This window comes from Ictidomys tridecemlineatus, chromosome 1, assembly GCF_052094955.1.
Source record: "Ictidomys tridecemlineatus isolate mIctTri1 chromosome 1, mIctTri1.hap1, whole genome shotgun sequence".
Classification (NCBI taxonomy): Eukaryota; Metazoa; Chordata; class Mammalia; order Rodentia; family Sciuridae; genus Ictidomys; species Ictidomys tridecemlineatus.
In genome coordinates, this window is record NC_135477.1 from 187950785 (window position 1) to 187978470 (window position 27686).

Here is a 27686-nt window from a genome sequence, read left to right on the forward strand (position 1 = left end):
ACCACTCACTAGGCTGTCACTAGCAGTGTTCCTTTGATGCAGGTTTGCAGTGGGAATGAATGTGAAATTGACATGTGAGTAGGAAAGGAGCTGATGGCCACGGCCCACAATCCGATGGACGAGCATCAGCCTCTTCTCTGATGCTCACCACAGCTTCTAACTGTGTCTTCAACTTAATGGTTGTTTGTAAATGAGGCAGATCACTTTTAAAATGGTAATGAAAATTCCCAAATTGGCCAGAGACCTGACTAAATTATTTGACTGTTTAATTGAATCAATTGTCCAGCAGTTATATGCACATCTTAAGTAATGGGAGCCCTCTCCGAGAGAAGAGCCCTCTCTGGAACCCTGGTATTCTGCCATAACTCTCTCACCTTGAGCAGCAGTTGCCAGGTGTCCCCTGTCTGCATTCCATGGGAAACAAACTTTCTAGTTACTCTTCAACAAAAGGTAACTGAAAATCCAGCTCGCCAAAAAGTGCCTAATGTCCAGTTATACAGAGAATTCTAACTTGCTGGTGCTTGTTATGCAGGCACGACTGCACGACCCCCCTCACCTCTGTGACCTTCCTCAGCTCCACGCACCTCTCTGTCTCTGTGCCCAGGTCAAACAACCCCATGGATGGAAACAGGAGCTTCTCCAGCGACTTCACACTGGTGGGGCTCTTCCCTAACACTAGGGTCTCAGGCCTCCTCTTCGCCATCATCTCCATCATCTTCTTCGTGGCCATGACGGCCAACGGGGTCATGATCTTCCTGATCCATGTGGACCCCCAATTGCACACGCCCATGTACTTCCTGCTCAGCCACCTGTCGCTCATCGACATGCTGTACATCTCCACCACTGTGCCCAAGACCCTGGTGGACTACCTGCGGGGCCAGAGAACCATCTCCTTCGCGGCCTGCACTGCCCAGTACTTCCTCTACATGGGCTTTGTGGGGGCCGAGTTCTTCCTGCTGGGCCTCATGGCCTACGACCGCTATGTGGCCATCTGCAGCCCACTGCGCTACCCGGTGCTCATGAGCCGCCGCGTCTGTTGGCTCATCCTGGGCAGCTCCTGGTCCGGTGGTGCTCTGGACAGCTTCCTCCTCACTCCCATCACCATGCGTCTCCCATTCTGTGCCTCCCACAAGATCAACCACTTCTTCTGTGAGGCACCCACCATGCTGAGGCTGGCGTGCGGTGACAAGGCTGCCTATGAGACGGTGATGTACGTCTGCTGTGTCATGATGCTGCTGGTCCCCTTCTCAGTGGTGGTCGCCTCCTACGCCCAGATCCTCCTCACCGTGCAGCAGATGAGGTCAGCCGAGGGGAAGAGGAAGGCCTTCGCCACCTGCTCGTCACACATGATGGTGGTGACCTTGTTCTACGGGGCCGCCTTGTACACGTATATGCTTCCCCAGGCCTACCACACCCCACTCAAAGACAAGATCTTCTCTGCCTTCTACACCATCCTCACGCCCCTGCTAAACCCTCTTATCTACAGTCTGAGGAACAGGGATGTGATGGGGGCCTTGAGGAGGGTGAGGGCCCGCCGTCGAGGGGCCTGCGCTGTGGTGAAGGGTGGACTCTGACCGCAGAGACCTGCTTGTGGTCCCGGGGCACCGTGAACAGTGTGGGTCACGCTGGCCGCAGCTGCCAAGGCCAGTTCTACAGAGTGGGCCTCAGCATCCCTTCCATCAGAGGCCTGTCATCATGGGGACACGCACACCAGGGCGGTGACACCAGGGTCCCGGGAACACTGGCCTGCTCTTTCTTTGTTCCACCGATTCCAGTTCTTCTTTGATTGCAGCTCATGCAGAGAAAGTCCCCAGATGTCAGGTTGATATTATACACCCTGCACATATTTGATGGCTTCATCACAACATTGTTTAAACTGTCCATTGGCAGAATACGTGGAGAATTTAGGGACATCACCATCTGAAAGTGACTGATGCACTGTAAACCCTCCAAGGAAAGCCCGTGCAGACTCATAGGGGTTGTGAGGATCTAAGTATCCTTTCTTTGAATGGCAACTGAAAACATTCCTCCTTTGTCTAAATTTGGTTCTGGGGAAAAAAATGAATCATGAGTTTTTCAGAAATTCAAAGCCTAAGCTTTCAACTGTGAAAGGTTCTAATCCATTGTATTTGTTATGGGGCAAATAATCATTGCTTTGGAAGTGAGAGGGAGTTGGGAAAGAAGTGTCTATTAATCTAGCAATCTCCATAATCATGATCCAGCGCCCTCTGCGATTAGTTAGGATTGTTGGTCACGTCGAACCTCTTTGTAGATATTAGTGGTGGGAGGGATGTTTCCATCCTCTCGGGCCTTCCAGAGAAATCATGGCCAGCATGTTTTTCTTCTCTACATCATTAGGTTTCTCATTGGATACCTGATTGTGGTCAATGATTTAATACCATTTTCTTTTAGGAAGCTTGACATCTGGGGAAGTGTTTGGCCTGGATTATACATCCAGTCATGGAAACCATGCAAACACAGCAGGCCCTTGGACCACCCCTGCGTGGTGCTTGCAGGATTTGTGCTCTTGCAGCACAGAACTTAGAGGCTGCTCTTGCTATAATCACGGACCCTTTGCTTGGGCCTGCTCATGGTAACAAAGCAGGACAAAAAACCCCACTCCCGCCCCCCACTCTGTGCCTGTCTCCTCTGCTCTGAGCAGGCTCTCCTGCAGTCATGGATTCCAGGACAAGTCCCAGTGAATCCCATTTCTTGTTCTCCAGACAACAGCAACTTTCTCATCACAGGAAAGACCCAACCCAAACACCCTGACACAACATCTACCCGACCACTGCTAATCCACACAGGTTACCTGTGAACGCCTCTGTGAGCCCACTCTGTTCCTTCCCTGTGAGGCTCTCATCAGTCCCCTCTGCTGAAGACAGGGGAGGGGACGGACCCCCTTGCCTTTCCAGCAGGCTCCTCCCCTGAATCACTGCTCATCTCTTTGATTGGCACCTTGAAATGGGTGGCAGACCTGGTAGGTTGGGAACCCTGGAGCCAGGATTCTCACCCTGAGACTCTCACCCATGTGCCAGTGCTCACAGGGTTATGGCAGGTGAATCAAACACAGCCATACCTCCCATCGTACTGAAAACCTGCTGGTGCTGGGCAGAGCCTTCGGCCAAATGAACAAATGCCTGGGAACTCCATGGTGGGCTGACCTCAGCTCCCTGGGACAGCAGGCCTGCTCTTGTCCAGGACAGCCTTGTGGAGGCTCTCTGTCTGGAGAATCCCATTTCCCTCCGTTTGGCTAGACCAGCTGGGGAAGGGCCAGGTTCCAGATGACAGCAAGGGACCCTCCAACCCAGAAGAGGCTGAGGCACAAGAAACAATAAATAAGGAGGGAAGGAGGGACTGACCTGTGGGAACTGGGCGGCAATCTCAGGAACACCCTCAAAGGTCCTGCCAACTTCTGCCCATCATGTGATGTCTCTGAGGCTCACTGTCTCTTCTGTAAAATTTGGGTGAAGACACATTTTACCTTGTAAGATGGTAAAGAACAAAATGATAAACGTAAAAACCCTTCATGAGTACTCGTCAAAATCTAGTGTTTTAGCTCTTCTTAACAAAGATACTACTGCATGCTCATAATATTCATCATTTTAAATTTCTGCCATCTGTCTTTTCCTCCCCGTCTCCAACATGTACATATGCTGTTCTGTTAATTATAGTAAGGTAAAGAAGGGCTGAGGAGGAGCAAACTGAATATCATAACTCTAAGGATTGAAAATAACTTCAGCTGGGTGCAATGGTACACGCCTATAACCCCAGCAGCTTGGGAGGCGGAGGCAGGAGGATCACAAGTTCAAAGCCAGCCTCAGCAACTTAGGCCCTCAGCAACTTAGCAAAACTCTGTCTCTAAATAAAATGTTTTCAAAAGGGCTGGAGGATATGACTCAGTGGTAAAGCACACCTGGGTTTAATCCCTGGTACAAAAACAAATAGAAGAAAAAAATAACTTTAACCACAAAATTAGCAAAAGAAATAGACAATGTTCAGAAATCAGAAGATGGATTGCCCAGAAAATTCAAACCCATGCCCAAGACTAGAAACTGCAGGGCTTTTTTTCCATTTTCTAATTACCTTTCCTTTCCATAAATACTAGCTACAGTCCCCCCAAAATATACAACCAAACCCCCCAAAAAAGCAGTTGACCCGGTTATCACTTCATGCCAGCCCCCTCTCTACATCCACAAGCAGACAGAGCACACAGGAGGTTCATGGCTGGGATGTGATGTTGTCACTGGGCCATGCCTTTGTCAAAATGCAGGAAGTCACACAACAGAAGGAGCAAATCCTCATGTGCACTGTGGACTTTAGTCCATGGAGAAGTGTGGACCTTGGTTAAAGCAAGACATTGACAGTAGGGAAGGGAGCAGACAGGCACTCTGTACATCTGGCCCAGTTTTTGTAACCTAAAGCTAAAGTTAAACAAAAACCTTGTAAGTCCCTGATCCTGCGTTTCATCCAGAAGTCATTAGAAGCTCTCTGCAAATGGAGGGAAAGGTGTGGTCTACTGTGGGAGAGCCAAATGCCCCATCCCAAATGTAACATTTGACGTATTTCAAGTTGACTTTTCACAAAAACGGAAGGCCTCTGAAGACACGGGAATGGTTCTGAAGTGCTGTCTCTTTGCCAGAGGAACTTCACTTCTACCTGTTTTAGGAAGTGACAGATAACCACAGGCATTGCTCATCTGATAGGTCCACCCCTCCTCTCTAGAAAGGATGGGTCTTTCCTCTGGAAAAAGAGGTCGGAGTCTGCTGTCTGCCAGAGAGGGGTGACCACGGGGGCTGTTTTAATCAGCTTTGCATCCCTGTGACCAACATTCCTGACAACAACCTAGAAGAGGCTCACAGCATTAGAGGGTCAGTCCTTGGGGGGCCATATCCATTGCTCTGAGCCTGAGGTGAGACAGGACATCTTGGTGAAGATATATGATGGACAGAAGCTGCCCAGCTCATAGCTGAGTCAGGAAGTAGAAACAGGAGAAGAGGAAAGGGGCCCAGGGATAATGCCCCCGTCCAGGGCATTTCCCCATGACCCGCCTCCTCCAGCCCTGCCCCTCCTGCCTCCACTTCCACCCCTTGGTCCATCCAAACCTCCATTCAGTGGGGGTTCAGTAGGTGTTTCACCTCTGAACGCTCCTGCAGCAGCACAGGAACTATTTGGGGCCACTTCACATCCACACCATAGCAGCAGCTGTTCCTGGGAGAACCTGTGTGCTTGACAGACCACAGCTGCTGTCCCGAGACCTTCTTGACCTCCACAGCCCTTCCCCATGAGCCACCCCATGCCTTTGCATGCAAGGTCCCCACCTGGCCCCTTTGGCCTCATATTCCAGACTTTGGGCATGTAATAAAGTTTGTGTGTTCTTTTTTTCTGTTTATTTCATAGACTAAAGTCACTTAACCTTCAAACTTCCCCTGGAGTGTTTCCCCAAGTTCTGCATTTTCCCTCGCTCCAGAAGAAAGCCATCTTTCAAGAGAAGGGTGCTGCCGCAGAACAGGCCTTCTAAGGGGAGGAGACTCATCTTTCCTCAGTGGGTGTTCTAGCGGCCATTGTGAGGACTCAGTAGTCCAGGTGACCCCGCTATGCAGATCAGAAACCACACACTGAGCCCACCCTCCTCTTCTCCATCGCAAGCCTCCTCACAGACCTCCTCTGATAGTCTACTTTTTCATTGCTGTGACCAAAAGAGCCAGCAAGAACAATTTCAGAGGAATTAAATTGCTTCAGAGGTCTCAGTTCCTAGGTGACTGGCTGCATGGCTCTGCATCCAAAGTGTGGCAGAATATCATGGTAACAGAATGTGGTGGTGGAAAGCAGTCAGGACAAGGCACCAGGAGGCAGAGAGAGCTCCCCTCACCATGGACAAAATGAAAAGCTCAAGTGCACACCCCCAGCAACCCACCTCTGCCAGACAAACCCTTCCTGCCCAGTCACAACCCAGCTAATCCCTAACAGCGGGTTAATCCACTGACTAGGTCACAGCTCTCATTTGACTTCTGAGCCTTCTTTCACTATCTCACACATGAGCTTCTGGGGGACACCTTGTATCTAAACCATAACACCTCCAATGTTTCTGCTCAGGTTGCAGATTCCAGGAGTTCCCAGGACTGTGTAGGAGATAGTGATCCACATCTGCAGCTATGGGCTCATGCTTGTAGTGGCTGATCCAGAGTATAAAGCAGATGAGATATTTTAGTGGACTTGTTAATATTGTCACCTGATCCTTAAAATTCTCAAATCCTGCCACCTAGAAGCCCCGTGGAGCGTTACCTATAAGAACACAAGGTGCCATGTGGAATTAGCCTCTCTTAGCATCTCACTGAGACGCTCTTGCACACCTTAGTGAAGGCTGTCACACTCAACACGCGTCTCTCTGTGCCTCTGTGGACTGGTCAGTGTGGCCAGCATAGCCACCAACTAAAGGGGACCTACACATGGCACAGAAAATGAAGACTGGAAGAAAGTGTACCACACTATGCATGAGAAACACATGTGCCATCTTTGAAACCTTTACAGGGGGCTTCTAGCCTGTGTCTGTCTCTGCACAAGGCAGTCTGTACAGCTCAGCCTGCTCACATGGAGTTGGTGGTCTGTAGTCTCCTATCTGCAGTGATTTGTTAGTATTGAGCATATTTACACCTGTGCCTTCTGAAGGTCTCTGCAGTTTGTCTCCATCCTCTCTTGCTTGGCTTAGGGAATTGTGCATCACTTCTTAGGACCACCTTCCCCTCAGTGTCTGAGGGGTCCCTCCAGCTCTTAGCAGAGTCTGTGACCACTCTTCACCATTCTCAGGGCTATGTGGATGAGGCACTGCCAGGGTCTGTTGAAAAACAGCTGTTTCCCACATCTTATACTTGCTTGTATTTCTTTAAGATGATCCTGAGGAACCCCATGGACATCTCTAGGATCTTCCCTTACATATTGCAAAGGCCAGGTCCTGGGGGTGCAGGCCTGGGTGAGAAGCCAAGGGGTCCTCTGAGCAGCTGCAGAGGGCAGCAGGGGGCCCCACTGCCACCTGCTCCTGGCAGTTCCTCCTCCTCTAGAGCTGTTTTGCCGAAACTCTGACCTGGGCCACTGAGGGTATTTATTACACAAAGGATAATTATATCGAGTTTGTTTTATTGCTTTTGATTGTTTTAAATGTTGTTTTGTTTATTTTTTTTTTCTTAAGGAGATGACAAACAAAAAAATTTTTTTCTTCATTATTTTATGACATTAAAATTAAAGCATCAAGAATTTAAAGGCTTGGGAAATGGCCCAGGTAGCACGTTGCTAGCACGGGGCCAGAGTCTTTCCCCAATGCTCTGTGGGAAGATCTCTTACCTGGAAGCTGCTGGCTGCAGGGCCCAGAGCTTCCAGCTGACCTGGCAGGAGCGGGCTCCCAACTCTGCCTTCCTCACAGCCTCCCCATGGATAGAATGACTTCGAGCCTGTCTTCCCAGGATCAGCTCAGTGCTTTCCAGTCTTGAGAAAAAGATCTATCAAGCCTCGAGGAGGAGTGGGACCTGGAAACAACAGTGGCGGTATTTTCAACAAATCTAGTGGACACCCTTAGTATATGGCTAGACAAAGCTATTCTCAATCAAAATTGAAAACACTGAGTCATTCATTCTGGAAAAGTGCTATTAAGATATATTTCCCATTATCATGAAATTTATAAGCATCAGGTACAATTTCATGGATCCTAACATATTCACAGAATTGGGCAATAATTACACCATTTATTTTAGGCATTTTCTTTTTTTTTTTTTTTTTTTTTTTTTTTTTAGTGGTGCTGGAGTTAAACCCAGGGCCCCAGGCATGCTAGGCAAGCATTCTGTCACTTGTTTTAAACTTTTGTTTTGAGACATGGTCTTGGTAAATTACCAGGTTGAATTCAAATTTGCACTCTTCCTTCTTTAGTCTCCCAAGTCCCTGGGATTGCAGGTGCCATGCCCAAGCTTCATTAACATCATTTACTGCCATCATTCCAGGAATGTACGCATGAGTTAATAGTATATCATAAACATTATTATTTATTTTAATATTAATGTTACATAATTCCATGTGTCCAGTTTTCTGCTTTGTCATTCTGGATGAAAATTTCTATCTAGATTTATGTAGATATTATAGTATATCTTTCAATAAATCAAGAAATTAAAATGTTTTGAGCAAATAACAGAAAAACCAAGTATCTCTTGTTTTTATGAAAATTTATGCAGTGCTTTGGCCTAGAATTAAATGTCTTATCCTCAACCCTCTTGACCACTCACACTCGGTAGTGGAAGAGTGTGGATCAGAGACAGTCCCACCACATGGGAGGAGAGACATTCTGTGAAGAGGAACGGAGGACCTGGCTGCTCCTCAAGGACATGCCTTGGCTGAGGTATCACACTGCTGAGGTGTCCCTCCTGGAGAAGACTGGGCTGTGTCTCCTGCCACTGAGGGGTCTCAGGAGGAATGAGAGTGTGCAGGCACACCCATGGTGAGGAAGAAGTGAACAGGACACACTCAGAGCAGCCACAGCCCGTGTCCATCAATAGCAGGACTTGGTCCAGGCTGCACAGAGAGCTCTCAATCCAGGTTAAGTGACACAGTGAGGACCTCAGACCTACTTCAGTAGCCACAGAAACACCAGCCCAGTGACACTTATAGAGGAGTCACCAGGAACTGCTTGCCCAGCCTTGGTCAGTTGAAGGGAGTGACTCTGCAGTGACAGTTGGTTTGGAATGTCCTGTGTTCTGATTCAGTTGGAGAGCCAGGTGGATGCTGGTCTGCAGAATGCTGTCCTCAACACCAGGAAGGTCCACCACAAGGTAGCTGGCACTGGGAACTTGCTGAAGTGTGGCCTCACAGCTGAATCTCATCTTGTCCTCCAGAGGAGCTTCTTTGATGTAAAGTGCATCTCATTTGGGGTCAGGGACTGAACCATAATAGAGACAGAGCTGGTCAAGGACCTGAGCCCTTGTGTTCAGCCACCTCTTCTGAGGTGTCAGCTGTTCTCCATGCAGAAATGCCTGGACATTATGTTTGAGGAAGAGCTTGGGTGGAGCCAGTGGTTCAGTGGTCCAGGGTGTGACTAGGGTCTCAAGATTTGGTGGTCTTTGTCCCCAGGGAAGCAGCTGCATTAGTGTCCCAGGTCTGCTATCTCTGGCATGTCCCTTATTGTAAATGCAAATATCCTCAGCTGTGGAATATCTCTACTCAGACCATGTCACAGGGTCGACTTGGGGATCACAAACCATGATGCAAAAGCTCCCCAGAAGCCGCAGATAACCATACCCAACAGTGGAGGAGAAGAGCTCTTCCCCCTCTCCTGCCTTTAACCACCCACTCCCTCCTGGAGGTAGCCACTAGCCAGTGTGTGGCTTTTCCTCCCAAGTATTTAAAATTGAAAGGCTGTGCACATTTATGCTGAGCCAGCCATCTTATACTAAAGCTTTACCTGCATCTGGTTACATTCAGCCTCATGATACCAATAAAGAGCCTCATTTCAGTGCTCAAATGACAGTGCAGAGGACCCAGGACACAGGATTGCATGATTTACCCAGGTCCATGGCTGAAAGCTGGTCTGAGCCCAGGCCCTCTGCACCAGCACCTAGATGCTTAGGCCCTCTGCTCTTCTGGCTCTGCACCAGCTCATCTACAGGAACACGGTCCCCACCCACCCCATCTGCAGGTGTGCTAAGGGCCCTCTCCACGACCTCCCTGAAGCCCCACTCTGACTCAGGAGGCTCTATGGGGCACCAGTGAACACTGGCATCTGAATTTAAACTCTCAGTCTCAGCAGAAATTCCACCTGGACTAGGAACTTTGTATGGGCCACCAGGAGGAATGGGAGCCATGAGCGTCCAGGAAAGCACAGTTCACAGGCCAGCGCCATCTGTGGACTTAACATTTCAGGCTGACCAGAGTGTCCTTCAGCTGCACAGCTAGGACCTGAGCCCCATTCCTGTCCTCTCCTCCCTCTCCAGGTTTCTTCTGCCCAGGAGAGTGGCCCAGCAGCAGCTTGGTCCAGGCTGGTGAAGCAAATTCCTCTGTCCACTCTGGTCCTGTGTCCACATGGAGCCAACTCCCTGAGGAATTCATGAGCAGCCCCACCAATGTGCTTGCTGACAGGTACTCTGTGTCCTCCTGGCCTCCTGGGGCCCTGCTTCAGGAAGAGGCCCCTCTAATACCAAGGTAAGATGGGAAATTGCTGGTTTACTTATTTTCAAATGAACTCGTATGGAAATCTGATGTCACACATGACAGATGACATGGAGGTTTCCTTGGTGGGGTGGACTGCCTCTCTCATCATGTGACACAGGGCCAAGGGGGCATGCCAATGGCAGCACCAGCCTGTCAGCTGTGTGGGAGGGACGTGTCCTCAGCCCCTATCTTCCTCCTGGTCAAGAGGCTTGTAATTTTCCACCAAGACACATGAGAAAGGGTGACATCCCTGTCTTTCTTTGGGGGTGCTGCACCTGCCTTGGTGCCTTTCACTGGACAGGAGAACACAGGCCTAGGCCCACTGTGCCCAGACTCCCCTGACTCTCAGTGTTTCCTGTAACTGCCTTGGTCTCAGGATCAACTGTAAACAAGAAGGATCTGGAACCATCCTCACTGAGGGAAACCCTAGGTGAGGAGAAAGGTGGGCTTTCCTGCTGGCTCTGGCCTGGGAGCCTCCCTCCTGCTCGCTGTAGCTGGGGAGGGCTCGAGATGTGGGGACAAAACTCACCTTGTGGGTGAGGAACCTTGGGCCCCTTTGAACAGACCATTAGTCCTCAGGCATGTGGGTTTGCCTGCCATTTCCACTGGTGGATCTGTGTGGTGTCTCCTTAGCAGCACGTGCTATAAGCTCAGATCTCCTTTAACGGCAAAATTGGTAGACTCTACTCCTGGCCTCTCAAGGTGCTGGGAGATTATGCATGTGCATAGGAAATAGATGCTATGTGAAGGTCACTAGGCCATTAATAATCACCAAGGAAAAGTAGAGCATGAAAGGTTCCATCTTCCTTAAGTGTCATCTCCAGAGGAGCCCTCCCCTGAGTGATGGACATGAGCCAGATGCGCTGCTGAATTTCCATTAATCACCATGAAACAAAGTAACCATCCCAGTCCTTCCCCACACTAAACTCAGTCCAGGGTCCCAACAGTGCTGTTCCCATGCAGAGGAAACTCCCACCCTCTCAGAACTGTCTGATGGGCAGAGGTCTGTGCCTGGCCTGGGTCCCTTCCTTGGAGTCATTAACACAGTGTGTCCATTGCAGCTGCAGCTCACAGGACTGGCTCTGAGGGCTGCAATGATCCTAGGCATGTGGGAGTGTCACCTTGAGTTGTGAGGTTTTGCAGGTGTGAGCCTTGACTGCTGAATCTCTGACCACACAGAGCCCAGGTGAGTTCTGAGAAGCCAGGGGAGGAGCAGGGCGAGGTGTGGACAGTGTGTCCTCCCTGCATCTAACAACTTCCCACTGTGTCTCTAAAGGTCCTCTGTCAATAGAAGATATGATTCCAGTAGTGACCATGAAGAAACTCCAGGTAGATTCCAACAGTGAGACAGGACCCAAGGGAAGGGCGTTCCTGAGAGTCACTGAAGTATAACTGCTCAGCTGGAGACAGAGCAAGGGGCTGTGAAATCAGAAAGATTTCACCTTCAGCAGCTAATGGTGCAATAAAAGAGCTGTGATGTCTATGGGCTTTGAGTGCTTGACTCCCAGCCATCTTGCTCTGCTGTCAAGGTGTCTTTCCCACCAGATCAGCTGTCTCCTGAATCTGCCTCTGACATGCCTCAGCACTGGGGTTGCCTGGTTAACTCCTGTTGAAAATGGAGCACAAAATCTTTGGGTGGGGTCTGGTGCTGACCCCCAGTGCAGGTGTCTCATAGACCTGGATCTCTAATGGCTTCCCAACTCTGGATGTGGGAGGGATGCTGTTCCAGAGAGCTCAGTGCTGGGTGATAAGGAGCCCTCTCCTCTGCTGGACTTCAGGTCTTGCTCAGCAACCTCAGGGTTGTGTCCTGCTGTTTACTCCTGGTGCACTGATGCCACCGTGGTCAGGTTACCTGAAGAATCCCCTAAGTGTGGTGAGGTTGTAGCGAACTCAGCCACATGCACAGTGAGCTCTGGAGCTGGTGTGGCCCCCAGGTCCTGGAGAGTGTGCCAGAGCTGGAGCTTCTGAGCTGTGCTCACCTCAGATGCTGAATGCAGCTGTGCACACAGGAGTTATGAACCTGAAGAGAGCCCTCAGCCCCGGCAAAGGCCACTAGAGGTCTCTGCGTACCCCTCCTGGCTGAGTTATTCAGCCTGTTTAGGACAGACAGCCATCACGGGTGGACATCATTGTGTGTATAAGGCCCAGCCCTTGAATTGTGTACATCTGTTTCGTGGAATGAGCCCTAAGAGAAGCTCCTCTAGGAATACCATTGCTCTATTTTTCTGGGGGACATTTTCAAGAGGGCAGAGTGGGAAGGACCATAGGCCCTGGTGTCACAGCTGAGCTCAAACTGGAACTGAGGCCAGCTGTCCCCAGTACCCATACTACAGCTCCTGGCCAGAGACAGGATATTTATGGTCCCTTCAAGGTCCTGTTTTAAAATCACAGTGTGACTGTAGGAGGTGGGGCCCGTGGGTGGAGGGGACATGAGGGCAGGGCCATCATAAGTGAGTCACTGCCCTCAGAGAGGAGCTACAGGTGCTCCTGCCCCTTTTGTTCTATGAGGACATAGGAGGAGGGACCTCTTTAGTCACCAACCATAGATATTCCTGCTCCCGAACTGTGAGCAGTAAATCTCCTGTTCATGAGCCACCTGGTAGTAGCATTTTGTGACAGCCTCCTGAGTAGGATAAGAACCTACTCACCTCTGCTGAGCACCTTGGCCTATCCAGGCGGCTCCCTGTTGGTGACCACCAGACCCTCATGGTGTCAGAGCTGTGGCCACAGGCACTGCTCACCATAATTGGGTGAGGAGGACACATAGAAAGAGCCCATGGGAGTCAGTGACTTTCCTGTGTCCCTGTTGGACAACCGTGTGCCATCCTGATGGTGGGCTCACCCATCCCTGCCAGCTCAATAGCGTCCTTTTCTACCTGCTGGTCTCCTGTAAGGAGGGTGTCATTGACTGTGGATGTGGATGTGGGCTTCGTTGGTGTCATGTGCTTGCTGTGTCTCCTCTTGTGTCCTTCCCATGTAGAAATCCTGACCTTCAAACCACACAGCCCAGCCCATGTGGACCACAGGGCAGGTGCAGAGCGTGGCCTCTCCTGCTCAAGCCTGTAGCACAGGGTCCACATGGACTCACCTCAGCACCCTCCTCCACAGGACGGCCCAGAGCTGCCTGTGCACGCTCTCAAGCAGGACGCCAGCCCACAGGTGGCTTTTGGGGATTGGGACCTCTGCTGTACCTTCCCCTGCTGTGACCCTCACACCTTCCCTGTCACTGTCCCTGGGCTGCACATGGCTCCCCAGGCCTCTGCAGCTGATGCTCAGCCCTAAGTAGTGACAGTGTGGAGTTTTCTAATGGCCCTCCCAACTGCAAGGGGAGGTGTGTGGGTGTGCAGCAGTGCCTGTGTCCACCCCAGGGTGTTAGGGTCTGTAAATAAGTCAAGATGACGCCTGGCATTTTGCCAGAGGGAGTGGTTTGTGAAGTAACTCCAGTGAGCCATTAAGTGTGGAGATTTCCTTATTGGTTGACTGCTGTATCTAGTTTATGTTAATTAAGATAAGCTGTGTGGAATGTATATATACCCCTCCAGTCCTACAATAAATGGCTCCCACTCCTGCTGAATCAATCTACACAAGTTGCTCGTGACCGCCCCCCCACCCCCCAGTTATTTTGCTGCAGCCAGACTGTGGCACCAGGGTGCTGAGCTGCAGTGGCTAGAAAGCAGGGCAGCCGCGCTCCCTGGGATGCTAAGAGCTCATGGCTCCCCACCACCAGCTCCCTTCCTGGCAGGTGCAAAGACTCTGACTCTGTGCATTATCATGTAATGGAACATCGTCTGCATTGCTCTTATTTGGTGATCGCTTTACACACTGCATAGAGGATGTATTCTAAAATACAGTTTGTGGCCTTATAAGTATAAAATATGTGCAGGTGTGTGTGTGTGTGTGTGTGTGTGTGTGTGTGTGTGTGTGTGTGTGTACTTGGTGGTAGACCAGAGGGCTCTGCTTCAGCTGATGGTGCAATAAGAGATACTTGGTTGACGTATAACTTATTTAAAACAGTTTAATTTCTAGACTTGCTGAAAGGTGTGTTTTAAATGCATATATGCTTAACCAGAGATCTTCATTTTGAGAAAGACAAAATGAAACAGAAAAATAAAGATACACTGAACTGTATTTAAATCATTATATAAAGTAAAATATTAAATTACATACATATAAATTGTTTATGCAAGGAGGTCAAAGCATGGGCTCATCATATGATCATGACCCAGTATATCTGTTATTTTGCATGTAAAGATAAAAGCAGCAGCAAAATGTTTAACGTGAAACATAAAAGCTTAACAGAAATGGGAGAAATTACTTTTTTATTCACATTTTAGAGAAATTTAAAGCAAAGTAAAACAAAATAATCTTAAAAAAAAACACACTTGACTGAAATGTAAGTGCTGAGTGTAAATCTCTGCATCGCTCCCGGCCTATTTATTTCCTGTAGGGCTTTCTGTGAGAATCGTGATCCTCCTGGTCAAATGAATCAGTGAGAGTCCCTCTGGCTTATCCCTGGGAGTGTCTGCAGACCATCTGTAGCTTTTCCTTTCAAAATAAGTGACAGAACCCACGAGGACCCAGGCTTTGCATACAGTGAGACACCCCACAGCATGCACCCCAGTGCATGTGGCTGCTCCCTTTTTGATTCCCTGTCATGTGGTGATGCTGTCAGGTGATGCTTCAGAGCAAACAGAGGAGACCACCTGATCTTGGGCTTTGAGAGTTTAAAAAAAGCAAAAAAAGACTGTGACCTAAATTAACATTTTTCTTTACAAAGTGGCCAGACTTCGGTATTTTATAATAGCTCTCTTTCCCATCATGGCTGCCTGGAGAGTTTAGGAGTACCAAAGACCTGCACAAATAGCTCCCAGGGTGCTATGGACCTCAGAGATTTTCCTCTCCCTGACTGCAGTGCCCTCAGGACAATCAGGAACTTGTATCCAGGAAGCAAAGGTTCTGAAGACTCACTCCATGTGGCACCAGGGGAGCTGCTGCCTGCTGTTTTGAGCACAGCATGGGGCCAGCCAGCTGTGGGAACAGGGGTTGGAGGCTACTAAAGAAGCACACTGCCAAGTAACAAGCCTGGCCAGGCACCCCTGCCCCAGATCAGCTGCTGGGGGAGTGCCTCAGGGTGTGTAAGGGGGTCCCCTGGATGATAATCAGTGGCAACTTCCACAATAAAAATCAGAACACATTCTCTTCCTGCACCGATGGGGCCAGCACCCTCCCAGAAGTATGCAGTGGGCGTTTTTGTCCACTGTGTCTTTTTCCACAAGTGGACAGGCCATGGCAGAGATGAGTGGTGCAGACAAGTGGCTGAGTGGAAGAGCCAGACGGGTGCCAGTGCCCGAGGTCCAGTGTGGATGCTATGAACCAAAACCTGGAGAGGCCACTCAGTCAGGCCTAAGTCAATGTGCCAGGGGACTCCAGCACTGCCAGCTCTGACTGGACTATCCAGCCTAGAGATGGCCCAAACACCACCCATCATCTGACAGTCATAGTTCACGGCACCTGAGGCAGCTTGTGCACGTGGGTCGGTAGGCATTTCCAAGGCACAAGTGGAAAAGGTGTTTGGGGCCATGTGCTTCTGGCCAGATCACAAACTCTGAGGCTGGAGATACCACCTAGGAGGAATGTCCAGCTGCTGGAGGCCCTGCATACTTAGGTATCTCCAGCACACCACCAATCTTCAAATCCCAGAGGGAACTGGGGAGATGCTTCCTGTATTCTGCACATTAGGTGTGAGCCCTGTTCCTGCACACTACAGACGTGACCACTGAGACGACTGAGCACTGCAGTGTCCCCTGGGCCATCAGCTGGGGTCTGCACCTGGTGGCCCACACCCTAAAAGGTGATGCAGAGAGCCTCCATGTTCAAAGAGCGTCTCTCCTCACGACTCACTCCCTCTGTGTTGGTTGGCCAGGACACAGGGAGGGAACCGACTTAGTCGACAACTCCACACAGCACTGCAAACAGAACCAGAGTCCATGATTCCTCATTGTCAGTAAAGTCAAGATGGCCATGGAGGGGCCTATCCAAGAAAAGGTAAGACTCTCCATGGCCCCCATGGTGGGGAAGGAAGAGGCAGCAGGTGCCCGCCCAGCGCTCCTGGGGCCTTGCCCCTTCTCACCAGGCTGGTCCTGAGGCTGAGCCAAGCAGACACCAAGACCACAGAGCCACAGACTCAGCTCCTTAGATAACCAAGTGCCTGCCCAACGGCCACCTCTCCAGTCAACTCCCAAGGATGCCATGCAGGATGCATCAGTGAAGGGGAGTTCCTTCTCTGTAGGACACTCCTGTGACAGTTGGTTTACAATATCCTGAGCACTAAGCCACTTGCGGCAAAAGGGCACCCCAGTATGTAAGATTGGTCACCTGGGCTCCCAAACACACTGAGCGACAATAGGCAGTGTGAAGATGGTGGGAATGCAAGGCCACAGGCTCCCCTTCCAAAGACCCTCTGAGTACATCCTTGGTAGGAAACTGTGTCATGTTTGGTGCTTCAAGTCAGAGGAAAAGGAAGGATTTATGATTTGGAACTCACCTGCCCTTACTCCTCCACAGCATCAACTCCATCCTGCCATGAAGCTTGGGCAGGAGTATTTGAGAAAAAGACTGAGGGAAGTCCTAGCGCCAGGGGTCAGGACATGATCTGGAGGCCTCGGCTACTCAGGAGCCCTGTCCTCAGGATCTAAAGACTTCCAACCCCTGGTCCCTCACTCAGCAGTGCTGTGATTCTGCAAGTCAGCTGTCATCTGTGGGTGTCCATACCCCCAGGAGAGGAACAAGAGGCCAAACGTCTCTAGGCCACCTAACTGGGCTGCTGTCAGACTCAGGAGATGAGGCCCCATGATCTACACCAGTTGTGAAGGACCAGACTCGGGTGAGATGGAAAAGCAAACCCACTATCCACTGCCCTGGAGCCATCCATGCCTCGCTCTGGATCCCCAACCCCAAAGGGTCTCCCTCAGTCCTTTCTCCCTGGGTGGACAGGCAGAGTGCCTCTGTCCTCTCCAGGCATCTCTGCACATAGTTATTTTTGGCCCCAAACCTACTCTGTGTCAGCAGTCGACAGTCAACGTGGAACACAGCAGTAGGGAGAGGAGGGGAGGGGCCACAGGACCTGCCAGGGCCTCATGGCTCTAGCAGGGATCTCAGCCCAGGCGTCACCTGTTACTCACTGGGCCCTAGTGACTGTCACACGTTTCCTCTGCATAAAGGCACTGCCCACACAGTCCCTCTGAGTGTGTTAAGTCCACCCTGAACCCCAGGACCACTCTGAAGCCCAGCTCTGGTGCAGCTGGAGCAGCTGGGCAGCTTGTGAATGGTGGGATCAATCTTTTGACCTTGTACCAAGCAGCGATTTCTCCTTGAATTAGAAAGTTTTTAAGCCCAGGTAAAATGAACCTGATGGGCACGTCCTCCAGGAAAAGCTTCTAACTTCTACACCAGTGTCTCCTAGGCTTGATTTGGGGCCTCTGAATGGAGCAGTTTTCCATTCCACTTTCTATCTTCTCCAAGAGAACTGAAGACCCAAGAAACACTGCAACACACGACCTGACCCATGGTGCTTTCTTCCTCGAGTGCTGGGTGAACACGAGGCCAGTGAAAACCATCTGCACCCTGATCACTCACTGCTTAGGAACACTGCACAAAAAGGAGGAGTGGCTTCCCTGGTGGCATTCACCTGGACAGCCTCCCAGGTGCAGCTTCCTGCTGGGAGTGGGGACTGGGGTGTGGTGTGAGGAGCTACTTCTCCAGGTAAATGTCTAAGGCCTGCTCCACACATGGGCACTGAGCTGATTCATAGCTACGATAGAAACCCTCCTCTTAGAGATTATTTCTCTACTGCTGGACTTAAGATCCTAAAAACCCATACCCCACCCATGTCGGGCACTGCTGATATCTACTGGCCACCGAAGACACACAGAAGTTTCTAGAAGTTTTACTGGTCCCACCTGCTCTGACTCCACTCCCTGCTCAAGGCAGCCCCCTCCCTAGTCTCCAGAGTCCTCCTCATTGCAGAATGGACACCTCTTCTCCCCTCTCTCTACCTCTGTTCAGGCAGGGAGTTAGATGATAGGAAAGGGTTCTGGAAACACAGTGAGTTAATCCACTGGGACACTGATTCCACTTTCCCATCCCACTTCCCTGCACAGGGTGAGAACACACTCGGCACCACCAAAGTGTGTCCTAGGACCCAGGCACAGAAGTGTCACCTAGCCCTCTGATCAGTCTCTGCCTGAAGTGGGCAGCCTGAAATCCCCCAAGGACATGGACTCCTAGTACAGCATCTCTCTCTCTGCTGTGTCCAGTGACCACTCTTCAACATAGACATGGGACCAGTCCCTGGATGGTGGGGACTGTCAGTGCCTTACAGGGTGGGGCTGTGCCTGTCCCAAAGGGCCTTCCATCATGGAATCTGAGGAGAGAACTGAGGGAGGCCCTCTGGCAAGGGTCAGTCACTGGTTGGCCAGTGAGTAGCTAGGACTGTCTAAAGACATGACTAAGAAGCTTCCTCCTGTGGATAAAGCTCAACGCCCGCGCCCCCCTCCTGTGCCCCCACCCTCCAGCCCCATCACCTGCCTGCCCTCCCCCCTGTTCATCTGGCTTGCCTTTCCCGTCACTCCCCCATCTATATCCCCTCTCCTCCTCCCAGATCTCACTTCTAAGTCTCCATAATCCAGTCCCACCCACAATCCAGCCTCCCAACCAGGCAGCATGGTTGACACACTCATCCAAGGGAGACGGTCTTCCTACTGTGGGTGCAGGTCACAGTCCCTGGGACCTTCTTCCAGCAGCCTGAGCAGGTGGACCCAGGCGACACAGGAGGATGATAGCCCCACAATCAGCCTGGAGCATTTCTGAGGTCAGTTACCAGACCCCTTGTTCCACGACCAGATCCTGGCTGTCCTACTGCTGTCTGGACTCTCCCTCATCTGTCTTAGCACCATGGCAGAAAGAGCTTCAGCAGGATCCTTTTTCCAGAGTCATTCCTTCCCTCTCCTGCTGAGCAGCCAGCTGCAGGAGCCTGCAGGAGCAGCAGGCATGAGGTCAGGAGTCACCCAGGACCCTGCGGAAGCCTCCACACAGCCAGTATGTCCAACTGTGGTCCCTGCCCTAAGCCCTCCTGGACATTCCGTCTCATAAATGCATGAATAAACCAAGGAGAAGGGTCCCCAGTAAGGAGAGCACAGGCTGTAGGGTCAAGGTGAGGTGCTCATGGGGCCAGGGGGCCTCCCTCTCTGGGTGAGGCACTTTGGGTTCTTTTAAAGTGAACTGTTACATAAGGCGTTCAGGGGGGTGAATCCAGACACAGAAATGGAGAAGTGGTGGCCAGGGCTGGAGAAGGGGACAGGGAGCCCAGCTCAGGGTGTGAAGCAGCTCTGGAGATGGGCTGCACAGGGTGTGAACACACTCGGCATCACCCCAAGGCCCAAGGTGGGAAATTTCCTGCCATGTGTATCTTACCACAGTTAAAAACACTAAAGTCCCAGGAACTTCAATAGGGAAAGGGTGGTTCTGTCTATAACCACACTGGACAGAACGTGTTCTCAAATTCAAACTGCCAGCCCTGGGCGAGTGTGTGTGTGTGTTGGGGAGGGGAGGGGTGAGCTAGCCATAGGTCTTGATTCTGGGCATCTGCCAGATCTGCTTCAAAATGGGAGAGCTTCCTGACTCCTCCCCAAATGTTTTTTAGGAAATGACTGGCCAAGGTGAGGTCAATCCTTCTGTCCAATACCTGGGCCTGCCTCTGGACCTGGAGCCCTTCCCTGATGATGTCCAAGGGCAGCTCCAGTACCCAGGTTCTGATCTGAGAAGATGGGACAGGTGAGTCCAGTGCTTGCTTGGGGCCCTAAGAGGAGGGAGCACGGGGCAGTGAGTGGAGTCGGGGGACTGAGCTACCCAGGGGAGGTCCAGGACTGAAGACTGGAGCATTCCAACCAGGACTCTGTTGCCAGGAGACGGCTTGGGACAATGTTGCCTGGAGACAGCAGAAGATCTGGCACTGCCCTATCCAGAGGGCACTTAGAGAGCCCCACAGCACCAGCTTGGCCAGGCCATGGCTGGACACCAGAGAGAGAGGGTGATCCAGGACGAGGTTCATCAGAACCAGTTCCTACGGGAACAGTACCTGCGAGAGCTGCGCACACAGAAGCTCTGCACAGAGTACCACGTGAATCCCCTGCGCAAGGGTGAGGACTGGGGGACAGAGGCAGGGCACTGCGAGGTAGGTTGTGGGCGCACAGGCAGCAGGGAGAGGCCTGTCCTGGTCTCTGGTCTCCAGGAAGGGTGGATTCCAGGGCCACCTGGCCTCCTGAGACACATCAGATGCATTGAAATGCATCCACCACAAGATGAGATCAAATGTACTGCATATAAGCAGTACTGTTTGGTTCTTTTGGGTTTGGTTTTCTTTGTGTGTGGTTTTGTGTGTGTGTGTGTTGTTGTTGTTGTTGTTTTGTGTGGTTGTGTCTGTGTGTGTGCATGAGTGTGTTTACCATGGATTGAATTCAGGGGCTCTCAGCCACATCCTTAGTCCTTTTTATTTTCCATTTTGAGACACAGCCTGGCCAAGTTACTGAGGCTGTCTTCAGAATTTATGATCCTCCTTCCTCAGGCTTACAAACCTCTGGAGTTACAGGTGTGTACCACTGCAGCAGCTACGTGTTGCTTCTAATAATTTTCCTTTTGAAGTAACTGCATTTTGCAGGGGTTTTAGATTTTATTTTTGTTTATATTTTGATTTATTTTCATATACTAAAGGGATTTTAGGATTTTATTATCATCATAATCCTTTCCTCTGGAAATTTGAGGAGAATAGGCTCTGGGCAGCGCTCCCTGTCCTCCAGGATGAAAGCACCCTCCCCTACACTCCTCTCACCCTGCACACTCCTGTGAGATCTACCTCATCCTGCAGCATCAGCAGCCCCTAAAGGACACTGGGCCTCAGATGAGCTCCAGCTCTGCCATCTGACCATATCCTGGCTAACTTCCTTGGACTCACCATTAGGGACCTCAAACTGGCCCTCTGGAAAGCTAGAGGCCCTGAATCCCTTGCCCACCCTCTGCTTCTCCAGAAAGCCCTGTGGCAGCACAAGGCAGCTAGGCCTTTCCCTCCCATGTGAGAAGCATGAGTCAGCCCCGGCCTCCGTCCCTCAGTCCACACTCCTGGCAGTCACAGAAGCAGAATGGCTGCTGCTTCACATTTCCCCTGACCCTTGTCTGTTCCTAACTCAGGGAAAGACTAATGGTACACTGGGGGCATACCTACCTCTCACTTAATTCCACCCTCTGAACAGCGACTGGACCTGCCCCTCTCCAGCCTCACTCCCCAGTCCCAGCAGGGTCATCCTCATTCCTGCCTGCTGCTCTGTTGCACTCCCAGCTACGCTCCTTCCCTCCAAACCAGCCACCCCAACCCATGTCGAGGGACTGCTGGCTAGACCTACCCTAAGAGGCCAGTTTGGTTACGTCCATCCCTCTGCAGAACACTTGTGTAGTCTCTGCTACTTCTGAGCTACCTTAACACAGCCAGTGCTTCCACCCCTTTGGAATTAGCTCTGATTCCTCCCTAGCTTTATTCCCAACTGCCCTCCACCACCCCACCCAAGTTCCTGCTCCCCATGGCTGCTAGGCTCCTGACCAGGATCCTCTCTCCTCCACCTCTGAACACTCATGCCACAGCCCCCATTGTAACTGCCCACTTGCTCCTCCTCCCTGAGCCCCCCACTCTGGGCCTCTGTAACCAGCACCCCTGCAGCCTAGCTGTCTTCAGGACACTCAGTACTTCTGCTTAGAATTCTTCTAGTTGTCTTCTGGAGTCCCTACCACTGATTTCAGGAGAAAATATAGTTTAGTCCATCCCAACAAGCTAAATAATCCCTCAGGCCACAACCATTCTGGGAAAAGTGATTTCCTCCAGTTCTTTCCCTTGGGCACAGGATTAATGTGGCCATTGTGGTGAAGTGAGAAAATACTGTAGCTTGCATTTCTGTTTACTTGTACTACAAAGAAAAATATTGTGCTTTTCTAATATGCACATAATTTTACATAAAGATGACATGTACATTTCGTATCTTAGGGGGGGGGCGCATGCTCAGAAGACTTTTTCTGCTGGGCACAGTGACACACACCTGTATTCTGGCAACAGGGAGCTTGGGGCAGGGAGAGTGCAAGTTTAAGGATGACCTCAACAGAGACTGGTCTCAAAATAAAAGTAAAGAGGGCTGGATTCAGGTTAGGGTTAGGGTTAGCTCACTGTAATAAATAAATGAGTGAATGAATAAACAAACAAAAATCCTAGTAGCCTGTGGCTTGTTGCTACTGCCCTGGACAGTGCCAGGCCAGACCCTAGGTCCTCGAGGGCTGTGGGACCTTGTTCCCAGCACCTAGCCAGAATCCCCCCCAGGCCTAGGCACTCCATGGGTGCAGAATGGGAGTGTGGTCTAGGGTGAGTGGCAGAAGAGCAGGGGTTGGGCTCTGACCTGCACTGTGTCCCTGCTCTTCTCCAGTTCACGCAATCACCAGGAAGCCCATGTCGTGGCATGATAACTTGGAGGAACCTGAAGATGGTAAGCCCTGAGGTCAGAGACTTCGTGAGATGGGGCAGAGAGAGGCAGGGGGCTCAGAGAACTCGCAGGCAGAGTCACTTCAGGGAAACCTCAGGATCTTCTGCTGTGGTCTCTACTCTACTGACCAGGCTCAGAGAGACTGATGTGCAAACACATGCCAACTCATTACTGTCATCCACAAGAGTCCCCATGGCCTGAAAATAGGAGTCATTCATTCACAGATGTTCAGACGTTACTCACACAGGTGGGTTCTAAAGGCCTAGGAACTGGATTCATGTCCTGGTGCTGCCACTCCTTAACCGCAGGCTTCGGCCAGGTTGTTGACCTCTCAGCCCCTTTCTTAGAGTTGATGGAAGGACCAAGCAAAACACCACAGGTGCTTAGAGCTGAACCCGGCTCATCATGCTCAGTAAACACAGTCCTGTTCATGTTTCCACTTTACCTGATGACAGGCAGTGGGATGGGCCCAGGGGTCTCAGCACAATGAGGCAGAGGCAAGAGGGCAGCCTGTAAGAGCCTCCACCAGTGTGTGGGGTGGGATCATGGGCGACAGCATGAAGAACAGGTGCCTTCATCAGGCAGGGGATGTGGGATTGTTGGGGCAGGTGGGCACAGGTGGTCCAGTGTGTCAGACGGGAGGCTGTGGAAGGACCCCACATGATGGAGAGGCACAGGAGGGCAGCAACTGCATGTTCTGAGAGCAGAGGAGTTGACCTCTGTTCCTCCCTGCCCTGGACTCCCGGGGGGGCCCATATTTGTCACAGCCCTGCCCCAGGGTCCAGAACAGTGCCTGGCAGTTTGCACTCAAAACATTTGCTGACACATGGCTGAGAACCAGATGCCCCTGTCTCAGGCCCTTGCTCTGCACACAGAATTCTGTGGCCCTAGAGTGGTGTGGCCAGGAAAAGGACACGGGCGGCTTCTAACTTGAGACTCCTCTCCAGTCAGGTTTCTGAATCTCATTCACCATGCTGCTCAGAGACCCCGGAAGAAGTACCCAGAGACACAGACAGAAAGTCAGGAGATCGGCTGGGAGGCAGAGCCCTTGGTAAGCGAGGCCCCTGCTCCGGGCAGCAGTAGGAATACAGGGTGGTGCGGGCAGTGGCTGAGAACAGAGTAGACAGCCAGCTGGCAGGGGCTTGGATTCTGTCCTTCCTTGCTATCCTGAGACCTAGGGTGAGTTTCTAAGCCACTGTGTGGTGCTGATCCTGGTCATGAATGGGGACACCACAGAACCTGCCTCACAGGGTTGCTAAGAGGAGCAGTACCTGGGACAGTGCCCCGCACACAGCACCTGCTCAGTAAACATGGCCAGGCTCCTGTGATGCAGATGGAAGAGCAGAAAGGAGTCCCTGAGCCCAGCCCAGGTCAGTCAGGTGCTGCTCCAGGCAGGAAGACATCCCCAGGAGGCCACCACTCACAGAGAAGAGCTCACCCCAAAAGCAGGAGGTGAGGCTCAGAGATGGGAAGCAAGGCAACACAGAGGGAAGGGACAGCCCTGAGGTCTATCAGTGAAAGAGGGGACTTCAGAGGAAACTGCTCAAGACCTTGATTGAACATGAGTAAAGAATCAGGGATCAGTGATTTCTAAAGACCACACGGAAGGCTTGATCCAAGAGGTCTGTGGTTAGGGCAGAGGCTCCAGCAGGGTGGGAGAGACTGGGCAGCTGGACAAGCTAAAGATGGAGGTGTAAGGGGGGGGGAATCACTGGGGGGAACGTTTGGGTGAGGGGTCCTGGCTAAGCTGACCTGGCTGGATTCTTGCTGAAGGCAGGGCAGGGACCAGACCTGCTCTGGGGGACAGACGGCAAGGAGCCCACAAACACCCAGGACAGTCAACACCCAGGGTGGTGGATCTTGCTACACTGCTCAGCCGGAGTTTTACTGAAACTGGACAATGCAGAGGTGACAACAGAAGGCCCTAAGTCAGGCCTGGTTTAAAAGGAGGACGGCCTGAGTGGAGTTTAGTCCAGGAGAGTCCTTGTCCAGTGAGAGAGAGGTGGGAGGGAAGGGAGCCTGGTGAAGACAAGTCAGCCCAGGGGACAGTGTGCATCTTAGCAAAGCACCAGAGAGCTGGGGGCATCACATACCATGGGAAGGTTGCTTCCTGCACCACAGGGCGTCTCCTGCAGTCAGCACACACCACAGGAAGGATGAGTGTGGGCCCAGCCAGGCCTGCCCTGCTTAGACCCTTCCAGGCCTCGAGGATAGAATTCTGTGTCTGAGTCCCAAGGGGCCTGCCAGCACTCAGTCTGTCCATCACACATGTGGGGACAGTGCCCTCAGGTGGCACAGGGATCAAGGAAGGAAGTAAGCCCCCCAGATTAGATCCAGGTGTTGTGGGAACATCAAAGGTAAAGAAGCTGGGCTTTCAGAGCACTGTGCTTGGGGCAGAAGACGTGATTGATGTGCTCCATGGGCCCCAATGTGGGGACCCTGTCCCTAGCAGGACCTCGCCCTATTCAGAGCACCTCAACCTCAGTCCAGGGACCCCTGGGAAGCAAGGCTCAGTGGGCACCTCTTTGCCTTGTGTCTCTGGGTAACACTTGCTGAAAATATATCCTCATGTGGGATGCGTGTCCAAACACTCACACACACCAACACACACACATACACACACACACACATACACACATACACACACTCACACATATACTCACACACATTCACACCCACACACATTCACACCCACACACATTCACACACTCACATTTACACACATACACACATTCACACATAACACACACACTCTCACACACTCCCACACATACACATTCACACATACACACATACACACTCACACTCACATACATACACACATACACATACTCACACTCCCACACACACTCACACATACTCACACACTCACACACACATATACACTCACACATACACACACACTCACACATACACTCACACACACACACATACACACACACACTCATACATACACTCACACACACATTCACATACACACAAAAATACACACACATCCTCACACACTCATACACGCTCACACACTCAATACACACACATACACACTCACACATATACACACACACACACACACACACACACACACACACACATACACATTCACACACACCCTCGCAGCCTGGGATGGAATGAGCATATACGTTCCTGAGTGACCCTCAGGGCAGCTTCTCTAAGGTGCATGTGCTGAGGTCTTCCCTCCCCTTGGCTCACTGTGACCCCCCCACACACTCCCTTTCCATTCAAGCACCTGCTGAACACTTAGCGTGTGCGGATGCTGACCGGGGACAGGCACAGCACCGCCCCCAGGTGTCCCTGGCACCCTAGCACAGAGGCCCACTGGCTCTGGGCAGCCTGGCTGTGGTGCCCCCTGCCTCAGAAGGAAGAGGAAACGGTGTAGAAAGGGAAGTGAAACGCAGCACAATTGGGCCACGGTGGGGCAAGCAGCTGCCCTGCTCCGTTAGTCCTGCAGGACTGGACAGTTCACAGGAAGGAAGCCAGGAATCGGCCTTCCCTGTGTCCATGCAGCCAGGGGCACCAGCCCCAGATGTGCTGCAGTCCTGCTTCCTGGGGCCCAGGGGTGGGGTGGGGTCACTTCTCAGCTTCCATTTTCCCTGAAGGAAGCTGGGATGAGACCAGGTACCAGGAAATGAGAGAAAACACAGTGAACCGGGGTGTTTGATGCAAGGTCCCTGGGACCTAAGACTTCCCAGGGGACCCGCAGGCTGCCCTCCATGTAGGCAGCGGGCAGGGAGGAGCCCCAGCTTTGCGGAGGTGACGCCTCTTGTTCTTGGGACGCTCTAAGCGCTGGTTTCGCAGTTTTACAAGCAGCGTTGACCAGGAGAGCCCTGGGGCCACCTGTCAAGGAGGCCCAATTGGGTCCAGTTCTTCCCCTTCCTGACCAGCTCTGCTGCCCCTGCCTCCATCTAGGTCATCCCAGAGCGCCAGGACCACAGGCTGAACCACTTCAGGGTCTACAAGGACATCACTCTGTACAAGGTCAAACTGTGGCTCTTGGGGGAGAAGGACCACCGCAAGTAGCTCTCCGCGGAAGAGCCGGCTTTTGCGCTGAGCGCCCAGTGTGCTGTCCAGGGAAATAAAGGTGGTTTTGCTAGAAAGCAAACCTGCAGCGCATCTCATTTTACAAACCACAACCCCTTTATGTACAGTCCTAAGTTGGGCAACAGTCAGACCAAGAGCAGCTCAGGAGGCCCCACTTGCCTCATGGTGGTGGCCTTGGCAGCCAAGGTGTTTGCAGTGCCCACAGGAAAAGGAAGCGAGGCCCAGACAGCACCGTGAGTCCAGCTGCCACTGTCTAATTTGACGTGGGTGGAGTGTAGCCCCTGGGGTTGGCTGAGCTGCAGCTACATGTTAGGAGAGAGAGTCCCACGTGTGCAGGGAGGTCAGGCTGCAGCTCAGGACACCTTCACGCCAAACTTGCCCTGCCTGGGGGCAGGCGCTGGCCACACAACTCTAGAAACCCAGGTCTGGCTTCTGCCCTGAGTCCCACTTTCTCATTTCTGCCCAAGTCCACGAGTCCCCCAGCTGGAGAATGCCAGGTGGAGAAGCAGACCAGGGCTTAGTAGTGATCTCTGCCTTCCCAGACACCAAGGAAAGGTGATAAAGGGATTTTGTTAAGGTCTATAAACAAGTTAGGATGGCGCCTGGCATTTTGCCAGGGGAATGTTAGAGTTCGTAAACAAGTCTGGATGATGCCTAGCAAAATGCCAGAGGGAGTGGTTTGAGAAGTAACAAAAGTGAGCCATTAAGTGTGGAGATTCCTTATTGGTTGACTGCTGTATCTAGTTTATGCTAATTAAGATAAGCTGTGCAAAATGTATAAATACCTCTGTTGTCCTACAATAAACGGCTAATACTCCTGCTGTATCAACGTACACAAGTTATTCGTCACCACCCACCCCCCCACCCCCC

The 27686-nt window shown here is 51.6% G+C and overlaps 2 protein-coding genes and 1 long non-coding RNA gene across 13 annotated transcripts in view; 2 read left to right on the plus strand and 1 right to left on the minus strand.

The window, feature by feature from the left end:
• Positions 1-27686, minus strand: part of LOC110597157 (uncharacterized) — a 134005-nt gene that overhangs the window by 23892 nt on the left and 82427 nt on the right. For 5 of the 11 annotated variants that reach the window (XR_013440491.1, XR_013440486.1, XR_013440482.1 and 2 more), the window contains one exon: positions 3363-3454. This is a non-coding gene — a long non-coding RNA (uncharacterized LOC110597157). Of the gene's footprint in view, positions 1-3362; positions 3485-7338; positions 7521-27686 lie in introns of all 11 variants that reach the window. The other 6 variants (XR_013440492.1, XR_013440478.1, XR_013440471.1 and 3 more) reach the window with 3 other exon arrangements.
• Positions 618-1760, plus strand: LOC101974064 (olfactory receptor 2T6). The gene has a single exon (XM_013365754.3). The coding sequence runs from the start codon at positions 618-620 to the stop codon at positions 1572-1574; it is 957 nt and encodes a 318-aa protein (XP_013221208.2). The 3' UTR covers positions 1575-1760.
• Positions 22569-27630, plus strand: LOC144378603 (cilia- and flagella-associated protein 144-like). Its single transcript, XM_078053121.1, has 3 exons — positions 22569-22760; positions 23705-23808; positions 26685-27630. Exons 1-3 carry the CDS (start codon positions 22724-22726, stop codon positions 26793-26795), a joined length of 252 nt encoding a protein of 83 aa, XP_077909247.1. The 5' UTR covers positions 22569-22723; the 3' UTR covers positions 26796-27630.

Coding starts and splice junctions, on each gene's coding strand:
- LOC101974064 (XM_013365754.3), top strand. CDS start 618: ATGGATGGAAACAGGAGCTTCTCCAGCGACTTCACACTGGTGGGGCTC.
- LOC144378603 (XM_078053121.1), top strand. CDS start 22,724: ATGTCGTGGCATGATAACTTGGAGGAACCTGAAGATG. Junction 22,761..23,704: donor CTTGGAGGAACCTGAAGATG/GTAAGCCCTGAG, acceptor ACTCCTCTCCAG/TCAGGTTTCTGAATCTCATT. Junction 23,809..26,684: donor GCTGGGAGGCAGAGCCCTTG/GTAAGCGAGGCC, acceptor GCCTCCATCTAG/GTCATCCCAGAGCGCCAGGA.